The sequence below is a fragment of the Antennarius striatus genome, chromosome 22 (genome assembly GCF_040054535.1).
Source record: "Antennarius striatus isolate MH-2024 chromosome 22, ASM4005453v1, whole genome shotgun sequence".
Classification (NCBI taxonomy): Eukaryota; Metazoa; Chordata; class Actinopteri; order Lophiiformes; family Antennariidae; genus Antennarius; species Antennarius striatus.
In genome coordinates, this window is record NC_090797.1 from 3675179 (window position 1) to 3695018 (window position 19840).

General features: G+C 40.9%; 2 protein-coding genes across 2 annotated transcripts; one reads left to right on the forward strand and one right to left on the reverse strand.

The window, feature by feature from the left end:
• Positions 1-6061: 6061 nt before the first annotated feature.
• Positions 6062-7093, forward strand: tmem229a (transmembrane protein 229A). The gene has a single exon (XM_068307506.1). The coding sequence runs from the start codon at positions 6062-6064 to the stop codon at positions 7091-7093; it is 1032 nt and encodes a 343-aa protein (XP_068163607.1).
• Positions 7094-11215: 4122 nt separating this feature from the next.
• LOC137589641 (hyaluronidase PH-20-like) lies at positions 11216-19840 on the reverse strand. The gene is made up of 8 exons (XM_068307507.1): positions 19781-19840; positions 15577-15646; positions 14387-14532; positions 14017-14183; positions 13771-13939; positions 13238-13684; positions 12755-12844; positions 11216-12055 (listed from the first exon to the last, which is right to left on the reverse strand). Exons 1-8 carry the CDS (start codon positions 19838-19840, stop codon positions 11618-11620), a joined length of 1587 nt encoding a protein of 528 aa, XP_068163608.1. The 3' UTR covers positions 11216-11617.

Genomic DNA, 19840 nt, shown 5'->3' on the forward strand with positions numbered 1-19840 from the left:
CCTGATGTCAACAACAAATTATCCTCAGATCATGAAAAACAGTGAAGAGACACGCATCGAAAGGAAAATGCATGAAGTGACCGCCGCCACGCAGATTTTTTTATGCAAATGCAACCGGATCGCGAGACGTCCTGCATCCTCTGAAACATTCAGTTGCTCGTCGGGGAGTGCCATTTCATTTCGTAGCTGACCAAAATAAAAACTGAGGGGTATTCACAGAGGTGTGCAGGAAAATAGACAGTCGGGGGAGGGTGAAGAAGTGATGAGACACTTGTTGGAAATAAAGCTAAATTGAAAAACACATAACATGACTGGAGGCTGGTGGCAGGAAGACAAATGAGGAAGTTAGTGTTGCTCTCATAAGCAGATACAAGGCATTACCGCTCCTTCCTTGGGGGCAATGTTTGAAAGGTGTTGCACTGAGTTAAATAAGTGACACCCCCTTTAGGAATTTTGCTGCACCTCCTGCAATTTATACTCATTTCGAGCCAATTGTTTTAATGATTTTAAAGGACGTTGTTACTGCTTTACTGAAAGTAATGATCTGTTCCACTGATTCCTGCGAAATAGATTATTTGCGAATAATGCTAACGCGATGAAACAACATTTTCGGAGGCGCTAAGGTGGCTCATTGCCTCGAATCAGACCAGAAGTCGATTTTAACAAATGGGAAGCCCGCGGCAAAAAAAGCTGCGATTCTCATTTGGATCACAGAAATGGGGAATTGGTGATTAATGGTCAATTTAGACAAACGTAGATTGAAAGATCTAAAGAAAGAAATATATAAAATGTTTATGCTGTGAACTCTTGTTCCAACCCTAAACCAACAGAAACAGAGGAAAACATTTGAGTTGCACAATGAAACATTCAAGAAAAATCCACAGGAGAGCATCTTTGTTAACCCGTGTAGGCAGAACGCCGTGGGACCTCATTAGAGGAACAGCTTTATTTGCTTCTCTTTGAATTTTTCCCATCAAGAGAAAACGAGTCGCATCTTGACACCCGTCTTTATCTACTGTAAGAACTTTATTTTAGACATCATGAGTTGTCTCATTTCCATATCGGAGCGGTTGTTATGTTTATCAAAGATACATGTCGAGCTAAGAATAACTTATTCAGTTCAAAAATAAAGGCTAATTCGGTTAGAGAGTGAGATTTCATGACAAAATGAGTTCTTTTTTTGTGTTTGTCCTGTTTTTGTCTGAGTCCAGTAATTTCGTTTTCATATCATCTCATGACACTTTCTTAATGAGCAGATCTAGAAGGCAGGCTCACGAGGTCAGAGGTCAGATGAAGCTGACAAAGCCACCTGCTGCTTTCTCCTGTTTGCTGCCTGGCGACCCAGTTAACAGACAGCATCCCATAGTTTCCACGATCACACGCCGACCGAACAGACAGGAAAGAAACAGAGACAAGGAGCGCCATCAACGATCCATATCAACACAGCTCTAATAGTTGCCCCATCCAGGATAGTGGCAGGAGGAGCCAATCAGAGGACGGCACACTCGTGGAGTGTCGGTATCCCATGGCTACAATCTCCCAGAGTACCCCCTGGGGGGGCACACACAGGATGGTAAACAACATGGAAGTGATGCACAAAGGCTCGTAATAGCGCTGGCTGTCCATCGACCTGCAAGTTTCCACAGAAACATTCCCGATACGACACGAAATGAAATCATCGCATCCTCCGCTGCAAAAAATAGGGTGTGTCTGCAAAAAATATCATTTTTAAAAATCAAGAGTGAGAATGATGAAATGGTTTTTTGTGAGTTTTATTAAATGAGCTCAAAGGAAAGAATTAGAAAATCTGCAGAAAGGTCAAATGCAGAGAGATGGAGCCAGTAGTTTTGAACACAGCGATCACGTCAAGGTTTTGTGATTAAATTTTCCGCTGCAGAGAGATGGAGAGGTCAGCAGGAGGAGCCGGAACCAACGGAGGAGGATGTCTGGCAACAGGTCGGGCATCCGGCGCGCCAAACTGTTAACCGTCTCTGCTCCGAGATGATTAAACATCCAGAGGAGAGACAGGAAGAAAAAGAAAGGATCTGAAGGAGGGTAATTGGGATGACTAAAGGTCAAAAGGGGGAACAAAAGACTTGTAATTGTCAGAGCAAGTTGGCGAGACAGTCAGGAGGGATGGGAGTAGAGGCACGGGTTGGACAGGAGGTGGAATTTGTGAGGACCTGACAGAAGAGGAAGAGATAAATTAAAAGGTAGAATGAATGTGTTAACACGTTTAACAGTTTCTGTCAGGAGTAATAAAAAGTCATGCAGGCAGTCATGACAAGAAAAGGTTGGGCCGATGTTTTTTTGGGCCGAGTTTTTGTGTGTTTTTGTGTACGTAATGATCGAAAATTGCACGACTGTCAATGTGCGGAAATTAAAGCCAAAAATTGTGCCTCCTTTAAGAAGAGAAATAAAAAGGTCAAGGAAAGGTCGTGGCGAGGTAGAGGGCGAGAAAGGGGACAAAACTGCAATTTAGTTAAAGACAAAGAAGATTTTTTTTAGCTAGAGACAATTAAAGCTGTGGTGTGTGTGTGTGGGGGGGGGTTAGTGGGGTAGAAGGTGAAGAAAGGAGGAAAGGGAGTTTAGAGTGAGGGCGACGATGTAAAGGGAGGACGAGGGTTATTTAAGATGACAAGGTTAAAAAGGGAGGGGGGGTCGATTTGGTTACTGTAGAGATGAAACCTGAGAGGAGGAGAGGATAAGGGAGAAAATTAGATGGGTGACAGAGGGGGGTTGACGAGGGGGGGTGACGTCGAAGGAACTGATTAATTAGACTCGTAGATCCACTGGGACTCAAGGAGAGTAAGAGAAGGAGTTAGAAGGCAGGAAAAAGAGTGATAATCCAACAGTAGCATTATCTTAGTGGTGTCAAATAAATTTATAATATTTTAAAACATAGTGCCATCTCATTCAGAGAAGATGGGGTTGATGAAATTATAGTGGAGGGGAGATAGCGACTGAATACAAGATGAGGCATAAATAAATTACAGTAGAGGAGAGGAGAGGAGAGGAGAGGAGAGGAGAGGAGAGGAGAGGAGAGGAGAGGAGAGGAGAGGAGAGGAGAGGAGAGGAGAGGAGAGGAGAGGAGAGGAGAGGAGAGGAGAGGAGAGGAGAGGAGAGGAGAGGAGAGGAGAGGAGAGGAGAAGCTCCCGCTTCCCCTTTTGTCCTCAAAGCGTCGGATTCATACTGGAAAAATTATCACGTCACAGAAAGGCTAACATCCCAGCTCCACAAACGAGTTGGGACGCACAAACTGACCACAGGAGGCGGGGGGGTGGGATGAAAGGGGCAGGCGCTGCATTCAATAATGGCTCAAATTGGAGGAAATGGCTTCTTGAAATTACATTTTCAGAGGTTCTCATTTTAAGTGCATGACTGCAGATCCGCATTCATTTCCTGGGGGACCGGGTCAAGCGTCACATCAATCAAACATCCCATAGCTTCATTTTTACAGCCTCGCAAAGAAGAATGAGATTAAAAGGACATGGATGGGGGGGGGGATCCTCTTGTGTGGGATTGAGGAGGATGCATGACGCACCTGATGGGATATGAGCTATATTTAGAAGAGCCTTTTGTAAATGAAATCAAGAACATGTAGTGGATCTATAACTGTTGATACAATAACACCAATAGTCACATAAAATAACAAGATTTTGATCAGCACAAGCCGGTGTGCAGAAAGGACTCCAGAATCACTATCCTGCACTGACCTAGATAATATATCACAGCACTTCAGGCCACCTTATCGTCATCGTTGATGCCTGCACATCACTGTTAGCTGTAAAAATTCACTCCATGCAAAAAAGCCTTATCATATTTCTGTGAATGAAAACAGGGCCCGCCCAAGCCAAGGATGACTGCGACACACTGCTGCCACCTAGTGGTGAGAAAGCTTTCTCTAGTGAAGCACAAACAAGATTCTAAGAATAAATCTGGATTTGTAATGATTTAAGAGTAATTTAAATAGAGAGATTTTTTTTTGGTGTAACAAATTCTCAGTCTTCCTTTCCTGTAAGTTTTCTGCATGATTGTCACTTTATAATGTTATATTATGTAATTTAATCCTAATAAAGAGCACAAAAGTGTCCATTAAGAACAACTTCCAATTGTTTTCCTCTGACAATAATGTAGGCTGATTTAGATGTTCTGTGTACTCGGTGATAATGTCATTTGTTTGCAGTAATTGTATTATGTCATGCAGTAAACAGGGTAATGAATTATTCATGTTCCAGGGCCACTGCCAACATATTCGATGCAAAGAATAATTGCTACCATTACATGTAGCAGAGCATTTAGAGGAGGTTGAGAGCATGTATGATGGTGATTTAAGAGCTTGACATGGCACCAGAGATCGATCCTACACATTGAAAAACACTTGCATTTCGATTAAAATTTTAAAAACTCACAACTATCTTTTAATTTGAAGACTATATGATAACCTGTGATTTCTTTAAATAGAGGTGTAAACTTAATTTTCATGCTTGTGTTATTATTTGCAAACCAGGTGACAAATGATGATAATCAATAATGGATAGCATATTTCATTTAAAAATATCCTGCGCAATTTTACTTAAAAAAATTACTCCTGTCATGAGACGGGACATGAATTCATAGAATCTCCTCTAGCACTCTCAGTCATTTTTGAGAATCTGCCATGCTTCAATCTAAACCACCAATCAGAGCCACGAGGAATATGTCTAAGACCCCTCCCACAGACACTCCTCCTGGCTCTGATTGGCTAATTAGATTCAGGAACTTAGGGGCACTAGATGGGGCTCAAGGCGACTGAAAGAGATAGTGATTTCAGAAATTAGGCCAAAGAACTAAACGTTACCATCCTTCAGGTGAAATTTTTTTGAAAACAAGAGAAAAATACTGACACAAAATTAATTTCCTTAATCAGAATTAACTTGTTTCTCTCCAATCTGAAACAATTTCTTATCTCTTTCATGACCATTGGTGGAGGAGGAGAAACTGAACAGCGGAATCAGCACCGTGGACAGCGCCACAGCTCTCAAACTCCACGCAGCTGTCACACGCGACGTTTTTTAATTTTTAATTTTTATGTAGCATTAAAAATATTAAAAATTAATTAATAATATTAATTATGTTTGTCCTAATGTAAAGTAGCAAGTTGTGCATAGGCGGAAAGGTGGGCTGACCAATCACTGGGTGGCCTCATTATCATCCAAAAACATTATATTTTCATACATTTTACGTCATAATCGATTTAAATTTGGTTCCAGTGCAAACATACCCGGATGTTAAGGTGTCCACCGCTGCACACAGGTGTTCTTACCTGGTCAGTCAGTCATTGTGATGAATGTTGTCGGACAAGCTCGACGTAAAAACGCGTTTAGTTTGGGCCATTATTGTCCTGACGTAACAGCACAGCTGTAATTATCAGTAATAACTCATAATTAAGCCGCGTCGTGGCGTCGCAGGGGGATGTGAGCTCAATTAATATCTGAGGCAGACCCGAAACGTCTCGTCTCCAGCAGAGACACGGCTGCAGCGCCGTGCCGCTGATTGGCTGATTGATGGTGCCTTTACGTGCTGCAGGAAAGTTGGAAAGGAAGTGTTTGTATCACATACCAAGATGTCAGATGACACTCAGCGCGTGCTTTACCAATAAATTAAAAAAGTTAATGATGATATGCGTGTCTATATTAAAATTGTGATCTAGCCTAAAAGTGCATTTTTACTTTTTGTAACTTGAACTAAATTAAATAATAATAATTCTGTATCTTTATTTTACATAATTTTATAATTTATCATTTGTAATTTTATACGCATATATTGCAGACAAACCGCTCTGGTATGAGGCGTCAATAATTTTGCAAGAAAATTCAGAGGACTTCCCACAGCTGATTCTGTAGTACAGAAATTTGGAATTTTCCGGGGCGCACTTGAAGGCGTCACTCGCTCCCCTCACAGTGCAGGAGATGCTTGCCGCTGCGGTTGGCTGTTCTGTGCTGGCGCTGCGGAACACGACAGAATGAATGTGTAGTGAGAGGACAAGTGAACCGCTCCGGACAAAAAAAAGTGACCGATCATGGCCAGTCGGTGGCGAGACCCCACGAGCGCCCTGAAAACGACGCGAATGCCCCACCAGGACCAGGAATCACCCGAGGAGACAGGAGACTCGCTGCGGGAGCTACCGCGATGGATGCGGCTGTACTTCTACGGGATGCACGGCGTGACTCTGGATGTCCTGCTGTCCTCCTTGCAGGGGCTGATGAACCACCGGGACCCCAAACTGGTGGGCTTTTCCTCTCCTTACCTCTGCGTGATGCATTCACTGACCCACTTCGCGCTGGAGAAGATCTACTCACAGAAGAGGTGTTTCGGTGGACGGCCCGTGGCGTTCCATCTCGTCTTCTACCCGTCTGTCTTCATCGGGCTGCAGATCCTGATCGGGAACGTCAACGCGTTGGCCGAGCAGGTGACGGTGGTTTCCGGCGCGCAGCTGGCCGTGCACTACATCCTGGCTCTCTATTTCGCGCAGGTGTTCCACAGAGGACTGTCAAGACTGCATTACCACCCCTCCGGTCCCGCAGACCACCTGCGCAAACCTGCTCACAATAAAGTGGCCCCTCGGGGCCTCCCCGGCTTTGCGCGCTTCTTGTTCTTCGGGATGCACGGCTTTCTGGATGAGGTGATCTTCACGTCCGTTTTCAACCTGGTGGAGAAGTCGGATCGGACCCTCAGCGGTCACACATCCCTGTGGTCCTTCCTCATGTACGGGAGCTGCAGCTTCGTGGTGGAAAAGCTCTACTACCATCTGCACTTCGGCAGAGGATGGGGGACGTGCCGGCGGCTCCCCATCTACATCTGCTTCATTTATGTGTGGGAGTTCTCCTGGGGTTTGGTGCTGAGGCAGTTCGATGCGTGCTCATGGGACTACTCCCATTATCCTCACAACTTCATGGGACTCATCACCCTCCTCTACCTCCCTGGATGGGTCTGCCTCAGTCTGTATCAGGACGTCCTGTCCAACGTCCTGCTCAGAATCAAGTGCAGCAAAGATGTCAGCTTGCTGGGGGAGAATGGAGAGGTGCATGGACACAAGGAAAAAGTACTTTGATTGATCTTTTAGAGGTTTTAAAAATCAGATTATATTAATTTAGGACAACACAGATTTTATTCTAACAAACATATCACAATAGACTGATTTAAAGAAAAAATGTGTACATTGTGGGACCAGTATGGCCTTTTATCTCAAATCACAGCAGCCTAAGAATCGGCCCGGGTCTCTGGATTTTTCCACATTTCTTTACAAAAATTCAGTGCACTTAATATTTTAGATAATCTGTTTACAGACAGAAGAGGTGACATTTTTCAGAATTAAAGATTTTTAAAAAATACCCACCTAAAGTCACTTGCTACTTGTTTAAATCAAAAGAAGCTACTGCCATTTTTAACCTATCTGATATAAAACCGCAATTCTTAATATTTTACAAACATTCAATACTCATGAACTTTTTTTATTTTATTTTGTGGATTGCATTGCTAGACTTTGCCACAATGAGACAGGTCTAGTTGGATTTGCATCGATTGTACCATTTATGCATCAGCATGCTTTTACTGTAGCTATAATATCTGCATGTTCCAAAGTACCAGTGAAATAACACAGGGAAGTTTTGTATCACAGCTTAGGTTTTGTTCCCTAATTTACAAATATGACCCCTTTATATTGGAGAGTCAATAAATGCTCATCTATTTTTATGTATCTTAAATTTACATGATGAAATTTATCTTGTTTGTGTGAAACATGCATGCAAGGGAATGTGTAGCAAGGAGACCCGTAGCTGAATGGAAACGAGCTAAGTGAGAAAACTGTGAATCTTTCATGAACCAAACGTCACTTTGTTGGAGTGCCTTCCTGTGTGAGAGTCAACCTGACCCCAACAAGCAGCGGTCGGTCTCTTCGGGGGCTCGTCTTTTTAAATATGAAGCACTACTGTTTCATTATTAAAGTTCAAGTTTTAATGAACGTTTATTTCAGCTGTAGAATAAAGTCAAGGTGAAATTTAAAAAAAATAGCTGAAAATTCAGATTTAAATTTGCCGATTTGATTTAACCCACACCATTTGCCCAATTTAGGTTCAATGTGTTTCAATGTGAATAATTCTTCTGGTTAAATAAGAATGGTCCAAGAGTTGAACCCCGAGAAAAAACTTTCTATTGCCTGTGTTTATTTTGTAGTTCTTAACAATTTTGTTAGTTTACGTCACTAATGGACATTTCATGTAAGATCTATTTCTTGACCAAAATTATTACATTTAGAACTTAATTTTACAATTCATTTAAAAACATGTAAAACATACCTGTTTGGAGTCCCCTTATTTTCTACAGTACTTAAATTAACAACTGTGTATGTTGCAAAAAGAATAATTTGCTTTAAAGTGACCTTTTCATGCTTTATAAACAAAGTAAACTTCATTAAAGTACCTTGCACTGTGACAAAAGTCAATTTATTCATTAACTACCCATTACTTTGGTTAAAATGTAGAAACATGTGGCTGATATTTCTGTCACGGTCGTACTTTAGCTTGGTGCTGGAATTAATCCTGCTCTTTAGGAAGCTGCCATTTAGTAAAGAATTAGAATTTATATTGTTCTAATCACAAGTTTAAATTCTGACTATTCTGTGAATAAAGCAATGAGTAGAATTTCCTGTTTTAGCTTGTGATTCGCTGGATGTATTTGAGTCTGTTTTAATACAATCTTCAATAAAAGGAAAAACGATTGATCATGCAGTGCAGCGATGTAATATGTTGATCATCTCTGGATATGATAGAAAAATTCACTTTGGATTCTTTCAATTAAAACATTTTATGGTCTTTTTAGAATTTATCAGCCAATCAGATGGCGTATAGTCTGCACATCTTTACAGGAATAATTGATGGTGGTGACTGATGTGAGTTGTAGTGGATGGTATTTAAAATTAAATCAGAATTCACCCAGTTGTATGACTGACATTCCTTCAGGTATTTACTTTCATTCAGCCAATTAAATGAAATTACACTTGGCTTTACTGAATAGACCAGGAGAGTACGAGGAAAAAGCTTTGCCTTTATTTGTTCTCTTCAGCTTAGAGTGAAACCGATTATCTACTACTGATGTACTGGATGTTCTGAAACGTTCAGTATCTACAGGTTACAGCCAAATAAAACCAGTGACCTATTTCAGACGATATATTATCCACTATAGGCTGCGGGTCCTTTGTTTGCATGTAACTTATGCATGACACAGATTCAAAGGTCTAAAGATTGGTGGCATTGGCTTTATGCCAGGCGCTTATTGGGTGTGCTAGAAAACACACAATGGTCTCTGGTATGCATAGTGTCATCTCTTCTTCCTCGAAGGGATGTTTTTGTGATGAATTCAACAAAAAAAAGCCCTCAAATTAAACTTACAGTACTTGTTTCATATCTGTGTCAACAATGTGAGCTTTTATGCTCATTTGTGTTTGCAGGTTGTAGGAATGGAACAAATATGCATCGTAATGCTGCGCACATCCATTATTCTGCAGCACAGTTTACATGATGCATGGAGAGTAAGTGCATCCTAGCAATTAGTGGCAAAAGAATAATTACACTGAACCGGAGCGGTTTCATCTCTACGTGCCCAGAAAATATTTAAACCAGGGTGCAAAACCAGTAGCTGTCTTTCTTTTTCTCTTGAAACATCCGGCGAGATTGGTAATGGCATCAATGCAGACACGTATCTCATGCTTACCACCCAGAGGACTGAGTCCATACTCCAATGACCCACAGTTTCTGCTGACAACACCACAATGGGAATAGCATTAACGCCGTAATGAGTCATCAGCAGTCTCAATTAGAGATATATGACCGCTGTGTGCAAACATGACAACTGCTACTGCCAGTTAGCAACAACCCTTCAGCGATGCACCTGAAAAATGAGCCATGTCAAATGGAATTTGATGCTACATTGAACATTGAATAAAATGAGTCCATCAGAAGAATAACTGGATTGTTCTAGAGCGGCCGACACTTTAATCCCAAAGAAAATCCATGGTGGAGTTTGAGCAGGTAAACCCAGGTATATTACCCGCCCACTTCTGCTTTTAGCCTTTTTATTGCCCGAGTTTTACAGCATGCATGTTTCCCATCTCTTATCAGTCTTGTTTCCATTTCAGGAAGATGTGGAGCTGTTTTTAGACACAAAAAGCACCAATAAACACACTTAGTTGTCACAATACTGTCTCAAAAGCGAAGCGAAAGCCAAGTTAGCTATTAGCTGGTGAATATTCGAGCATTTCATTGCTTACGTTCACCAGCAGGCCAGTAATATATGTATACACAGATGAATATAATATAAAAATAAATAAGATACCTTCAAAGTTAGCTGTGTTCTCATGGACTTTTTTTCTGTTCTCTTCTATATTTAAAATAAATAATGCAGCCTTTAAGGCCCCTGTGCATCCCCACACAGGTGGGTTCACTTATCAGACTGGACCTTTGCTAAGGGTGTAGCGCGGTCTGGAATGACAGTATCTTAAATCAACAAAGCAGGAGCACACAAATGTCACGATGTACATTCCTGCTGTAACAGATCCAGCTGGAAAACACTCTGCCGACGCCACCGTCACAGGAAACCTTGTATCGCTGCCAGGATGACATCACTTCACGGGGATCTACCTCATGTTTCATTAACACCAATGAATTAATTGCCCTTAGCATTTGGAATCACATGTACATCAGCAGGATTTACTGGTTACCAATAAGAATATGATTTTAAACCCATCTGCCATTGAAGTGTGACCAAATTTCCCTAATCCAAATACATATTTTATTAACTGGCTTTTGATCCAGATCTCCATCTATTTCTCCAGGGGTAAAACCTCATGACTCCTCCATGGGAGGGTATTTCTGTTTTTGATTTGCCTGTAGGACTGAAACTGCAACCGTATCCATATGCGACATGTCAATAAAAACACATTATTAATAGATATAAGAGATATATTGCGGACAAATAAACAAAAAATGGGTGATTACACAACTATACCACATATATATGAAAACATATACAGGGTAAGGAAGATTAATTTTCATCATAATTCCATCGATACCCGGTCATCCTGCTTATTTTCACAAAACCAGAAACAATGCTGCTGCCTGTCTTTTTCTTTATTTACATACACAGTCAAGTCATATACAAATACTTAGTGGGAATATTATTATCACAGGCAACATATGAGTATTTGGATGTTTGATTTGACATCAGGAAACAGGTCTCTGATTTTTAGCACGAAAAACAATCATTTATATCACGTGTCGCGACCCAATGGTGCAGCATTCATTTCTAACGGGAGGCGATCCTGCAGCTGTTGATGAGAAAAGTGTATGTGTGCAATAGATAAATCATTAAGGGCTCTTTAAATTATTTATGAGAATGTATAGCATGTGTAGCATCCGCATTGCAACGCAGCCTACAGACACAGAGCTATGGACTGAACGTGTAAAATCACCCTGATCTGCTCTGACTGGTTTGTTCATGTGGTACGTTTCCTGAAAAAATGGAATTTCATGTCATAAAAAGTCCAAAGGTGACCAACTGCTTTGAGTACAAGCTAATCAAACTAGCCTATGAAGTCCTTTTTAACACCATCTTTAGTTCCGTTGTCCTGTTGCATGTCATCCAATGTGGATTTATTGAGGGTGTGAGCTTTTTGGTACAACCTTTGCTTAAAGCTATACATCAGGGTCTTTGCTAGAGCTCTCTGTGTCCTGGGACAGCAGCTCAGTCCTTTATAGCACTGACATGTAAATCTCCTGCTGAAGGCCACCAGATCCAAGAAGGTAGGTCTTCCTCGGACAAAGTAACGGTTGTGAACACGCACCACCTTGAAATTGTCAGGGTTCAGGTGGAGATAGTGTCCGGAGTTGTAGTGTTTTCTGACACAGCGACCGTTCCCTCGACACAGGAAGTTGCTGCAGAGCTGGGCCGCTGTGGTGACGTTGGTGATGTATGGGTTGAGGGTGGAGGAGAGGTAGAATGAGAGGGCTTCACAAGAAGTCTGGGAAGAAAGGGGGAAAACAGGGAGAACAATTACGACTGTGTCCAAAACACAATGTCACAGCAAGGTTCTGTCAAAGAGATGGCGCCTACAGATTGTGCTTTTCTACATGCCTGCCTCCACAAATACAAAGACTGTTTTCACAAAACAGAACAAAGTGATTCAATACCACATTTTTTGGCTTAATCTGATATAATCGAATATTTTTCAACATGAATAAGAATAAAACAGTTAGATTAATTTGTAATATTTTTGGCTGTATGAACAAATTGTGTGAAGAGGAAGCAGCCACCATGTTACTTCCTGTCTCCTGAAAACAGACTCTAAAATCCTTTTCCTCTTTATAACCTGTGATATTTACTAATACATGTTTAAATGCACCATTCAGCTGTGATATGATGATTTGTCACCATTCGGTAACCACACTGTTTCTTGTTTTGAGCAAAAACCAGGCATCCACAGCAGAGACAGATGTACGATCAGCTTGTCCAATGAAATTTACCATCATCAAGCTAATCTCTTTCTTGCCACAGATTAACTAATTCTGTTGCACAACCATCTAATCTATCATCACCTGTCACTGAGGTATTAGCTCAGGCAACCAGACTCCTGTATCATCGTCTGCAGTCTAACTACCTGCTCTCAGTACTTCCTTCATGTCTCTCAACAGTCCAGTGGAGGTCTGCAGGGTAACGTTACCTGGTCATCGTAGTCTGCGCTGGCCCCCCACAATACAGAGCCGGACGCTCCCACTGCTGCACTCTCACCAATAGTGTTAACCAAGTCTGCCTGGAAATAAATGGTTAAATATTATAGAACTATAATGGTTTATTCAAGGCACAGATGTGTAAGGTGTTGTGTGATGTAAGAAGAGAGGATAGGGGTTACAGGTGAGGGTTACCGGCTGAGCAGGGTGTCGTTACACCAAGAAACCAAACACCTATTCAACCCAGATCTCAATGAAAACACCTCACAGACAGGGTGGAGGAGTAACCTAAGGTGCATCTAATCTTGTCAAGTGTGTGGTTGCTCACTAAAGAGTGTAATCTCTTCAAATGGTGTGTTTAATTATTGATTGGTGAATGCCTATCCCAGTGTTGTTTGTTGGTTCATTTACTTCTTGGAATAATATCAGAATAATAAGAAACATCAAATGGAAACATCTGAATTGCTCTCATCTACCGGGCTGAGGAAGCGTCTGTTCTGGTCGACAAAGACAGGTCGTGTGTAAACAAAAACAGGTGCAGCGCCATCTTGTCTGGGCAGGGCAGATACCCTCAAAGCTTCCTGGACTCGGTTTCTCACCATCAGAGCAGCTTTGGGATTGTCTGAAATAGAGCTCTGAAACAGTTTCAGAAATCTTTGCACAGCCTGCATAGAAATATAGGAAACAATTGCCATCCAACCAACCTGAAGGTAGACAGAGGGGTACAGGGCAGTACTGGACTCCCACAGCCAGAACAGTTCATCATTCTGCTTCTTCACCTCCTTTGAACACCGTCCTGTGTATTCTGGTTTCTCCCAGCCGTAATTATAGCAATTCGGAAACAGGTAGAATCCCCAAAGACAGTTGGGTCTCATGGCTCGGCCTGTTGCTAAAATCCCTGCCATGACATTCTTAGCAGCTGCCTAAAATGATTGAAAAGATTAGAAGAATTATTCATGTATACAAAGTTCTAACTTCTGTTAAATTACCCCACAAAGTTCCTTTTTACCTGAAACTGTTGTTTGGCTTTCTCAGATGCCTGCTGTGCAGTGAGGGAGTGATTAGTACGCATTTCATGGGCCACAGACAAGGTCTGGTAGATTCTCTTAGCTCCCCAGTTTCTGTCCCATAGGGGGCGCCAATCTTCCCAATCGATCACAGCCAAACCTCGGCTTGTTCTGAAATAAACACCGCAGTAGAGCAAAATCAACTATATCGATCTGTCTGTGGTGTTATTTAATAGTAGTTGGCGCACTCGGATGGGATGAAGTAGTTTATGTCTGCTCGGGCCTTGTTCATGCTGGCTCTCAGGTCAGCTCTCTGAGGGATGCCACCATTGACTTGTTTGCCGCTAGCGAGGTCTACATGTGGGTAAAGACCCAGACGGTCTGTGTAGAACAGAGACAGGAACTGGCCAGGGACCTGCAGCAGAAACAAATCTGTAATCATTTATCTGTTGTTGGGACGGAGGATGACTTGAGTCCATCCCAATCCTAATGTTCAAGAGCTAAATGAGCCAATTACCAATGGTTAAAGATGTAAAGGGGTTAAATCACTGCAGGTTTATTATGTAACAGGTGAATTAGGCAGTACTGGAATATGTGTAATACTAGATTTCAGCCTACCTTAGCAGGTGTGGCCACTCCTTTAAAGGCTGAAGTATCCAATGAGATGTTGTACCTGTTGCACACCAGATCTGGGATGTTCCAACTGACAATGAAAGGCTGATGATCAAACAACGGACCAGTGGAATGCAGTTGACCTGAGGCTTCTGGAGGAGATGGCGAGATGTTTGGGGAAAAGGTGGGAGAAGTTTTGCCCGAAGGAGGTAGAGATGTTTTTGAGGTTAAAGGAAAGAATGCAGTGGGAAGGGACAATGTTGAAACAGGAGGGGGAAGTTTTTGTGAAGTGGTTTGTGGTTGAGAGGTATTTTTTGGAAGCACAGTTGAGTTGGAGGCGGGAGACTCTTTAGCCAAGTGAAGAAGTTTTCCGGAAGTCAATTTGGACAAATGGCATCGTAGCAGTTTTTTGTCTAGATATGGTCCCAAAGCTTTGAGGGGTAAAGTCAGACATTGGCAGAGGTGAGGTAGCAAGCTGGAAACATTACAGAAAATCTGTTTAATGACTGGAAAAGAAATGTGAGATAAAGCTCGACATAGAATTGGATAGTTTGAAGAGACTTCTTTGCCAATTTCTGTTTTAGCAGAAGCTGTCAACGATTTCGGGGAATGCAGAGTTGTCAGAGTCGCTTTTGACAAAGTCATCGGGTTGACGGTGGGGGTGGATGTCATTCCAGAACTGGTGTTAGCAACAGGAGCTGTCGAAACGGTTGACGAAAGAAAAGGTTTGAGAGAGGCGGGGAGGGCAGGGAGGGCAGAGATAAGCAGCGAGGAAACGATCCATGGGGTGAACGAGAGAAGCAGCAGCACACAGATTCTGCTCTTCTGTGTGACTAAAAACATCCTTTACCCTGGCTGAAGAAAAAAAATCAAACTGATATGTTACCAAAATGCATATGATGGAGAAAATTTACATTAAAAAACAATGAAATGTTGCTACTGTACAATAATCACAATGCAAAATGTTTAAAATCGCATATATCATATCTCAATGGCTAGTATAGTGTTAAAAGATACTTTTCATGCAATCTATCAGAGGTTCTCTTCAACTAAACCCTCACTGCAGTAATCCAGTCTACCTAACATGGCAACAGAAACCACTAATCTCAGATATTTAAGCATTTCTAAATCTAGATGAAGCCACTATTTAGAATCAAACCTAAGACACAGATCATGTATGTGAAAGAACACAGTACCTGGACATGCCTTGAGTGGAAACGTCTCACTATAACACGTGTTGACCGGACCACGGAGAGCGAGCACGTCCTGTCAGGGATGGCGCCGTCTGATATAAATTCAGCGGGAGTGGCATTGTGGGTAGAGACGTGCCAAATGATGCACGTTCCACTCTCTGTCGTCAGCATACAAAAGAAAATATCTCAATGTGCCAAGTTTGAGTTGTGGAGCCAGGGAGGAAGGCACACATAGGTGTACGGTCGTGGAGCATGCACCACCCTCAAGGCAAAGGCTGCTCAGTGTGTAGGTTCGATTACAAGATCCGAGGTTGTGCAAGCAAACATTTAAAATGTAAGAAAAATATAATTCCGTCCCTCAAGATTTTATAATTACATGCACAATTAATTATATGTTCGAGAAAGAAAAACTGATCCAGGAAATATCAAGATTCCTTGGAAAATTAATTGCCCCATCCACGTCAGTAGGGAGCAGTTAGGAGACAGGAAAGTTCTGACACCTGGGTGGCAAGGCAGGAGGTATTTACAGATTTCATTATTAATAGCGCTTCTTTTTTTATATGAGAATTTTTTTTTTTTTAAAGGGTGTCTGACAGACACAGCGACGCTTTGAGAACTGTCACTAAGACATACTGTAGCTGATAATTACATCTTCCACCTCCGTGTTACAAGTAGTCGTACACTGTGGGGTGTATTTATACTGGACTGTATGAGTTTATGTCTCCGGTCATGGACACAGGATAACAAATGGTGGTAGTTATTTCACATGTAGCAGAACTGGGGAGCCATGGGACAGCGATCTTTGACCTTCCTACTCACTTTTACGAAGGTGACTTGTGTTCGCGATGAAATCCTGTGTATCCTGCAAATACACAGGATTATGTCTCAGTACAGATAAAAACTTATTTTCTTCTGAATGCAGTGTGAGATTGTGTTCACAGGGTGGCTTTAACTCAATACGCGATCTAGCGACAAGGGTTTATTTTTACTTCCCCCAGACATGATCGATAGAGCTGCTGAAACCAGGTCCAGTTACAACATGGCATTTCTACTATCCTTAACAAATAATAAAAATATGGGATGATGTTTACATTTTTATGTTTTACATTACGGAAAAAAAACCATGTGCCTCAATTACAGATTAGATTAGATTAGATTAGATTAGATTAGATTAGATTAGATTAGATTAGATTAGATTAGATTAGAATAATGATGTAATTTGCAGAAGGTTTTATACCACAGATTCCAAATTCAGTATATTCATACATCTACATGGTTTCGTTGGGATATTCAAAACATTTTTTACAAGTTCAACATAAAATGTGAATAAATGGATACCAAATCTTACTTCTCATTAATCCATAGACATTGATCATGCATAAGGCATTATAACATAAGGTGGCGTTAGATCTGATATGCATGCATATGCAACAAGCGTGCTGAGAGCACCAGCTGACACCAGTGATATCCTCGTATATGTAGTGTAACTCTTCCATCTAGTGGTAGAATTATGCACACGGTGCACGTTCCCACAACTGTTTTTATTCATCTCTGCTTTTAAGTTTCTAATGGTAACAGTTCCAAATTCATCCAATGGAAGATTACGCCACTCAAAAGCATCATCATACATGGCTCCATACCATATTTACGAAGCACAACTAATGACATAACCCTGTGATTGTATTTGTTGTGCAAAGAAATGTGTGGTATGCTGCTGTCATTTTGTTTTTGCATTGCATGAATGTTTTACCTCACTGTCTGCCTCGTTGATCATTTTACAGCTTTTAGAATTTTTCTCCTGACCCCTTCAGTGTCCTGATTGCAGCTTCCATTTTCCTTTTAATCACAATCTGCCTATACATTAATTTATGTATGTATGTAATTATGTATGTAATTCAAGCCTTTGTTGTAAACTTTAAACAATATATTATATATATTGTGCACAATGTCTGGCTTTTTAAAATGCTTCTGTCGATGTGACCTTGCCAGAATTTCCAAAAATCCACACTAAAGAGGGGTTGAGAGGCCAACCTCATTAAATATTGACACAGAGGCCTGCAGGGGATATCTTCCTATGGGGTTCAAAATATAATATTCATGTTGTCTTCTTCCCTCCTCCTTTTGTAACCTCAATTTTCTTTTGTTGTGGAAAATAGCTCAAAGGAATATGTCACAGGGTGTCAGGCCCCGGGGTTGTTTCTCTCATGGTAAAAATCACCTCCAAAGCACTTATAACATGAGGATGACAAAGACTTTCACATTCACTGAATACAATCACACCTTTAACCCTATTTATATAAACAAAAACGTGAATTGAAGAGGCTTCCTTGCTCATGGTCACAGATTCCTGTTCACATTGCTCATAATTGTGAGTTCTGCACAGGCAGCATTGTCTGTTCTCCTGGTTTGTGTGAGTGAGCGCATACCACACGTTATTATCATCAGTATGACAGTCATTGAGCCTCCGTGAATAGGCCATCTGTAACCTTCTCAATATGTAAATGAATTAACAATTTACTTCCTCACATTCTTAAATGGCTGCTTATGAACAGCCTATTGCAATCTTTGCTTGTCTGACGGTTATAACTCCATAGAAGAATAATGCATTTAGAGACCGTTCTTGGGAGACAAAAGGAAGCAAGGTCATGAAAGTTTTTTTTTTTGTTAATCAATGTGAAGTCTATTAATATTAGGTCTTTATAAACCCTATAATGAAACATGTAAAAAATATATATATAAAATAGAAATTAACATTTCCTTTTTTATTCACATTGTTCACTCCCATTCTTTCTCTCATTCACTTCTCGAAAAACACAATTCTTTCTTTTTCTTTTCTTTTTTTTTTTTTTAGATGACGTGTTCTTACATATTTTTTCCAAAACTTGCAAATCCAAGTCTAGGTGGGGTTCTGCTGTGTTCCTCAATGTGTATCTCTAACCTGTCAGTCAGGTTTTTCAAGTCTGACAAAACTCTTTTTCAGAACAGAAGCTGAACCTGGCCTAAAGGAGCAGACAGAGGAGTCTTAACAGAGAGTGTCAAAGCACATGGAATGTATGCCTTAAAATCTATGCATTGAAATTTCAATCAAATAATATCTAAATGGAAAAACAATATGCAGATTTTGTTTTTCAGAGGTGATATATCCTCAAATAACAATAATTTGACATCTATATACATCCATATCGTTCATAAATAAGAAATCTAGTCATGTAAAAATTGTTCACAAAATAGAATTAACAAACGAAAGAGATTCCGATTACAAATACTCCACATAAATATTAAAGACAATTAATAATGGAACAGATCTATTGCATTAGTCTCAACATTTGCATGCATTATTTGAGTAAAATGTTTATACAAGCTGCATGAATGTGAGCTGTATTTCCAGTCCTTTTGCGTATCACTCATCCAAGAATGTAATCCTGAAAACCACCCCATCCAGGAGCCTGACTGAGCATGTTGCAGAAGATTGCAAATACTGTGAGCTCATTAGTAAAGTGTGAGCTATGTTGTCCTTGTTCAAGTCCATCTATGCCAGCCCTAAATTGAGTCTTTTTGATGGTTGAACACAATTTATTATAGTCTGATTTCAAAGGTCTAACAAACATTTAAAATAATAGGGTTGAATTTTCTTTTACACACAAAAAAGCAAGCTTTGAAGCATATGCTCCAGTCCTAAGGGTATTTATATTAACTGGAGCAGTGTTAATTCAACTTCACTTTATTTATTGGCTATTTATAGTTTGTTGCAATGGAATCGAGATGTTTGTGTATCCTCCCGGGGGTAATAAATTCTGAGGAAAATCACCGAGGGGGCCGTATAAAAAGCGCTGCAGCTGAGTTTTCTGACTTACACAATAGCACATTTTCATCACAAGGAAATTATCGTTTCTGCTGACTTCACGACGCGTTCCTTGCAGGTGCGGATTAATCTTTGCGTTAATTCTCAGTTCACTAAATCCCCTGTGAAGAAACAGTGTTTCTTCTTATCGTGGCAACTTGCACCTTATTTCTTATCTCCTCCCATTCTGCACTCGCATACATTCCTGTCATAAAAGCCACGGGCGAACAGAGCCAAACCATCATTGGGGGGGGGGTGTTAGGAAAACTGTCATTTCCTTAAATAATGGTTATAAACTTTTCTTGATTAGAAATAAAAGTCTTTTTTGTCCTAAAACCACTTATTAGAATAGTGTGAATGGCTTACCTCGGAAATTTTCGCTTGATAATTATATGGGACACAGCTACGATTCCCTGTCTCCCCCAT

What these genes read in the sequence shown, in the direction of transcription:
- tmem229a (XM_068307506.1), top strand. Translation starts at nt 6,062, where the DNA reads ATGGCCAGTCGGTGGCGAGACCCCACGAGCGCCCTGAAAACGACGCGA.
- LOC137589641 (XM_068307507.1), bottom strand. Translation starts at nt 19,840, where the DNA reads ATGGGGGAGACAGGGAATCGTAGCTGTGTCCCATATAATTATCAAGCG. An exon ending in AAGCCAAACAACAGTTTCAG is followed by an intron (nt 13,685 to 13,770) that starts GTAAAAAGGAAC and finishes CAATCATTTTAG; the next exon opens with GCAGCTGCTAAGAATGTCAT. An exon ending in GCGCAGACTACGATGACCAG is followed by an intron (nt 12,056 to 12,754) that starts GTAACGTTACCC and finishes CTTTCTTCCCAG; the next exon opens with ACTTCTTGTGAAGCCCTCTC.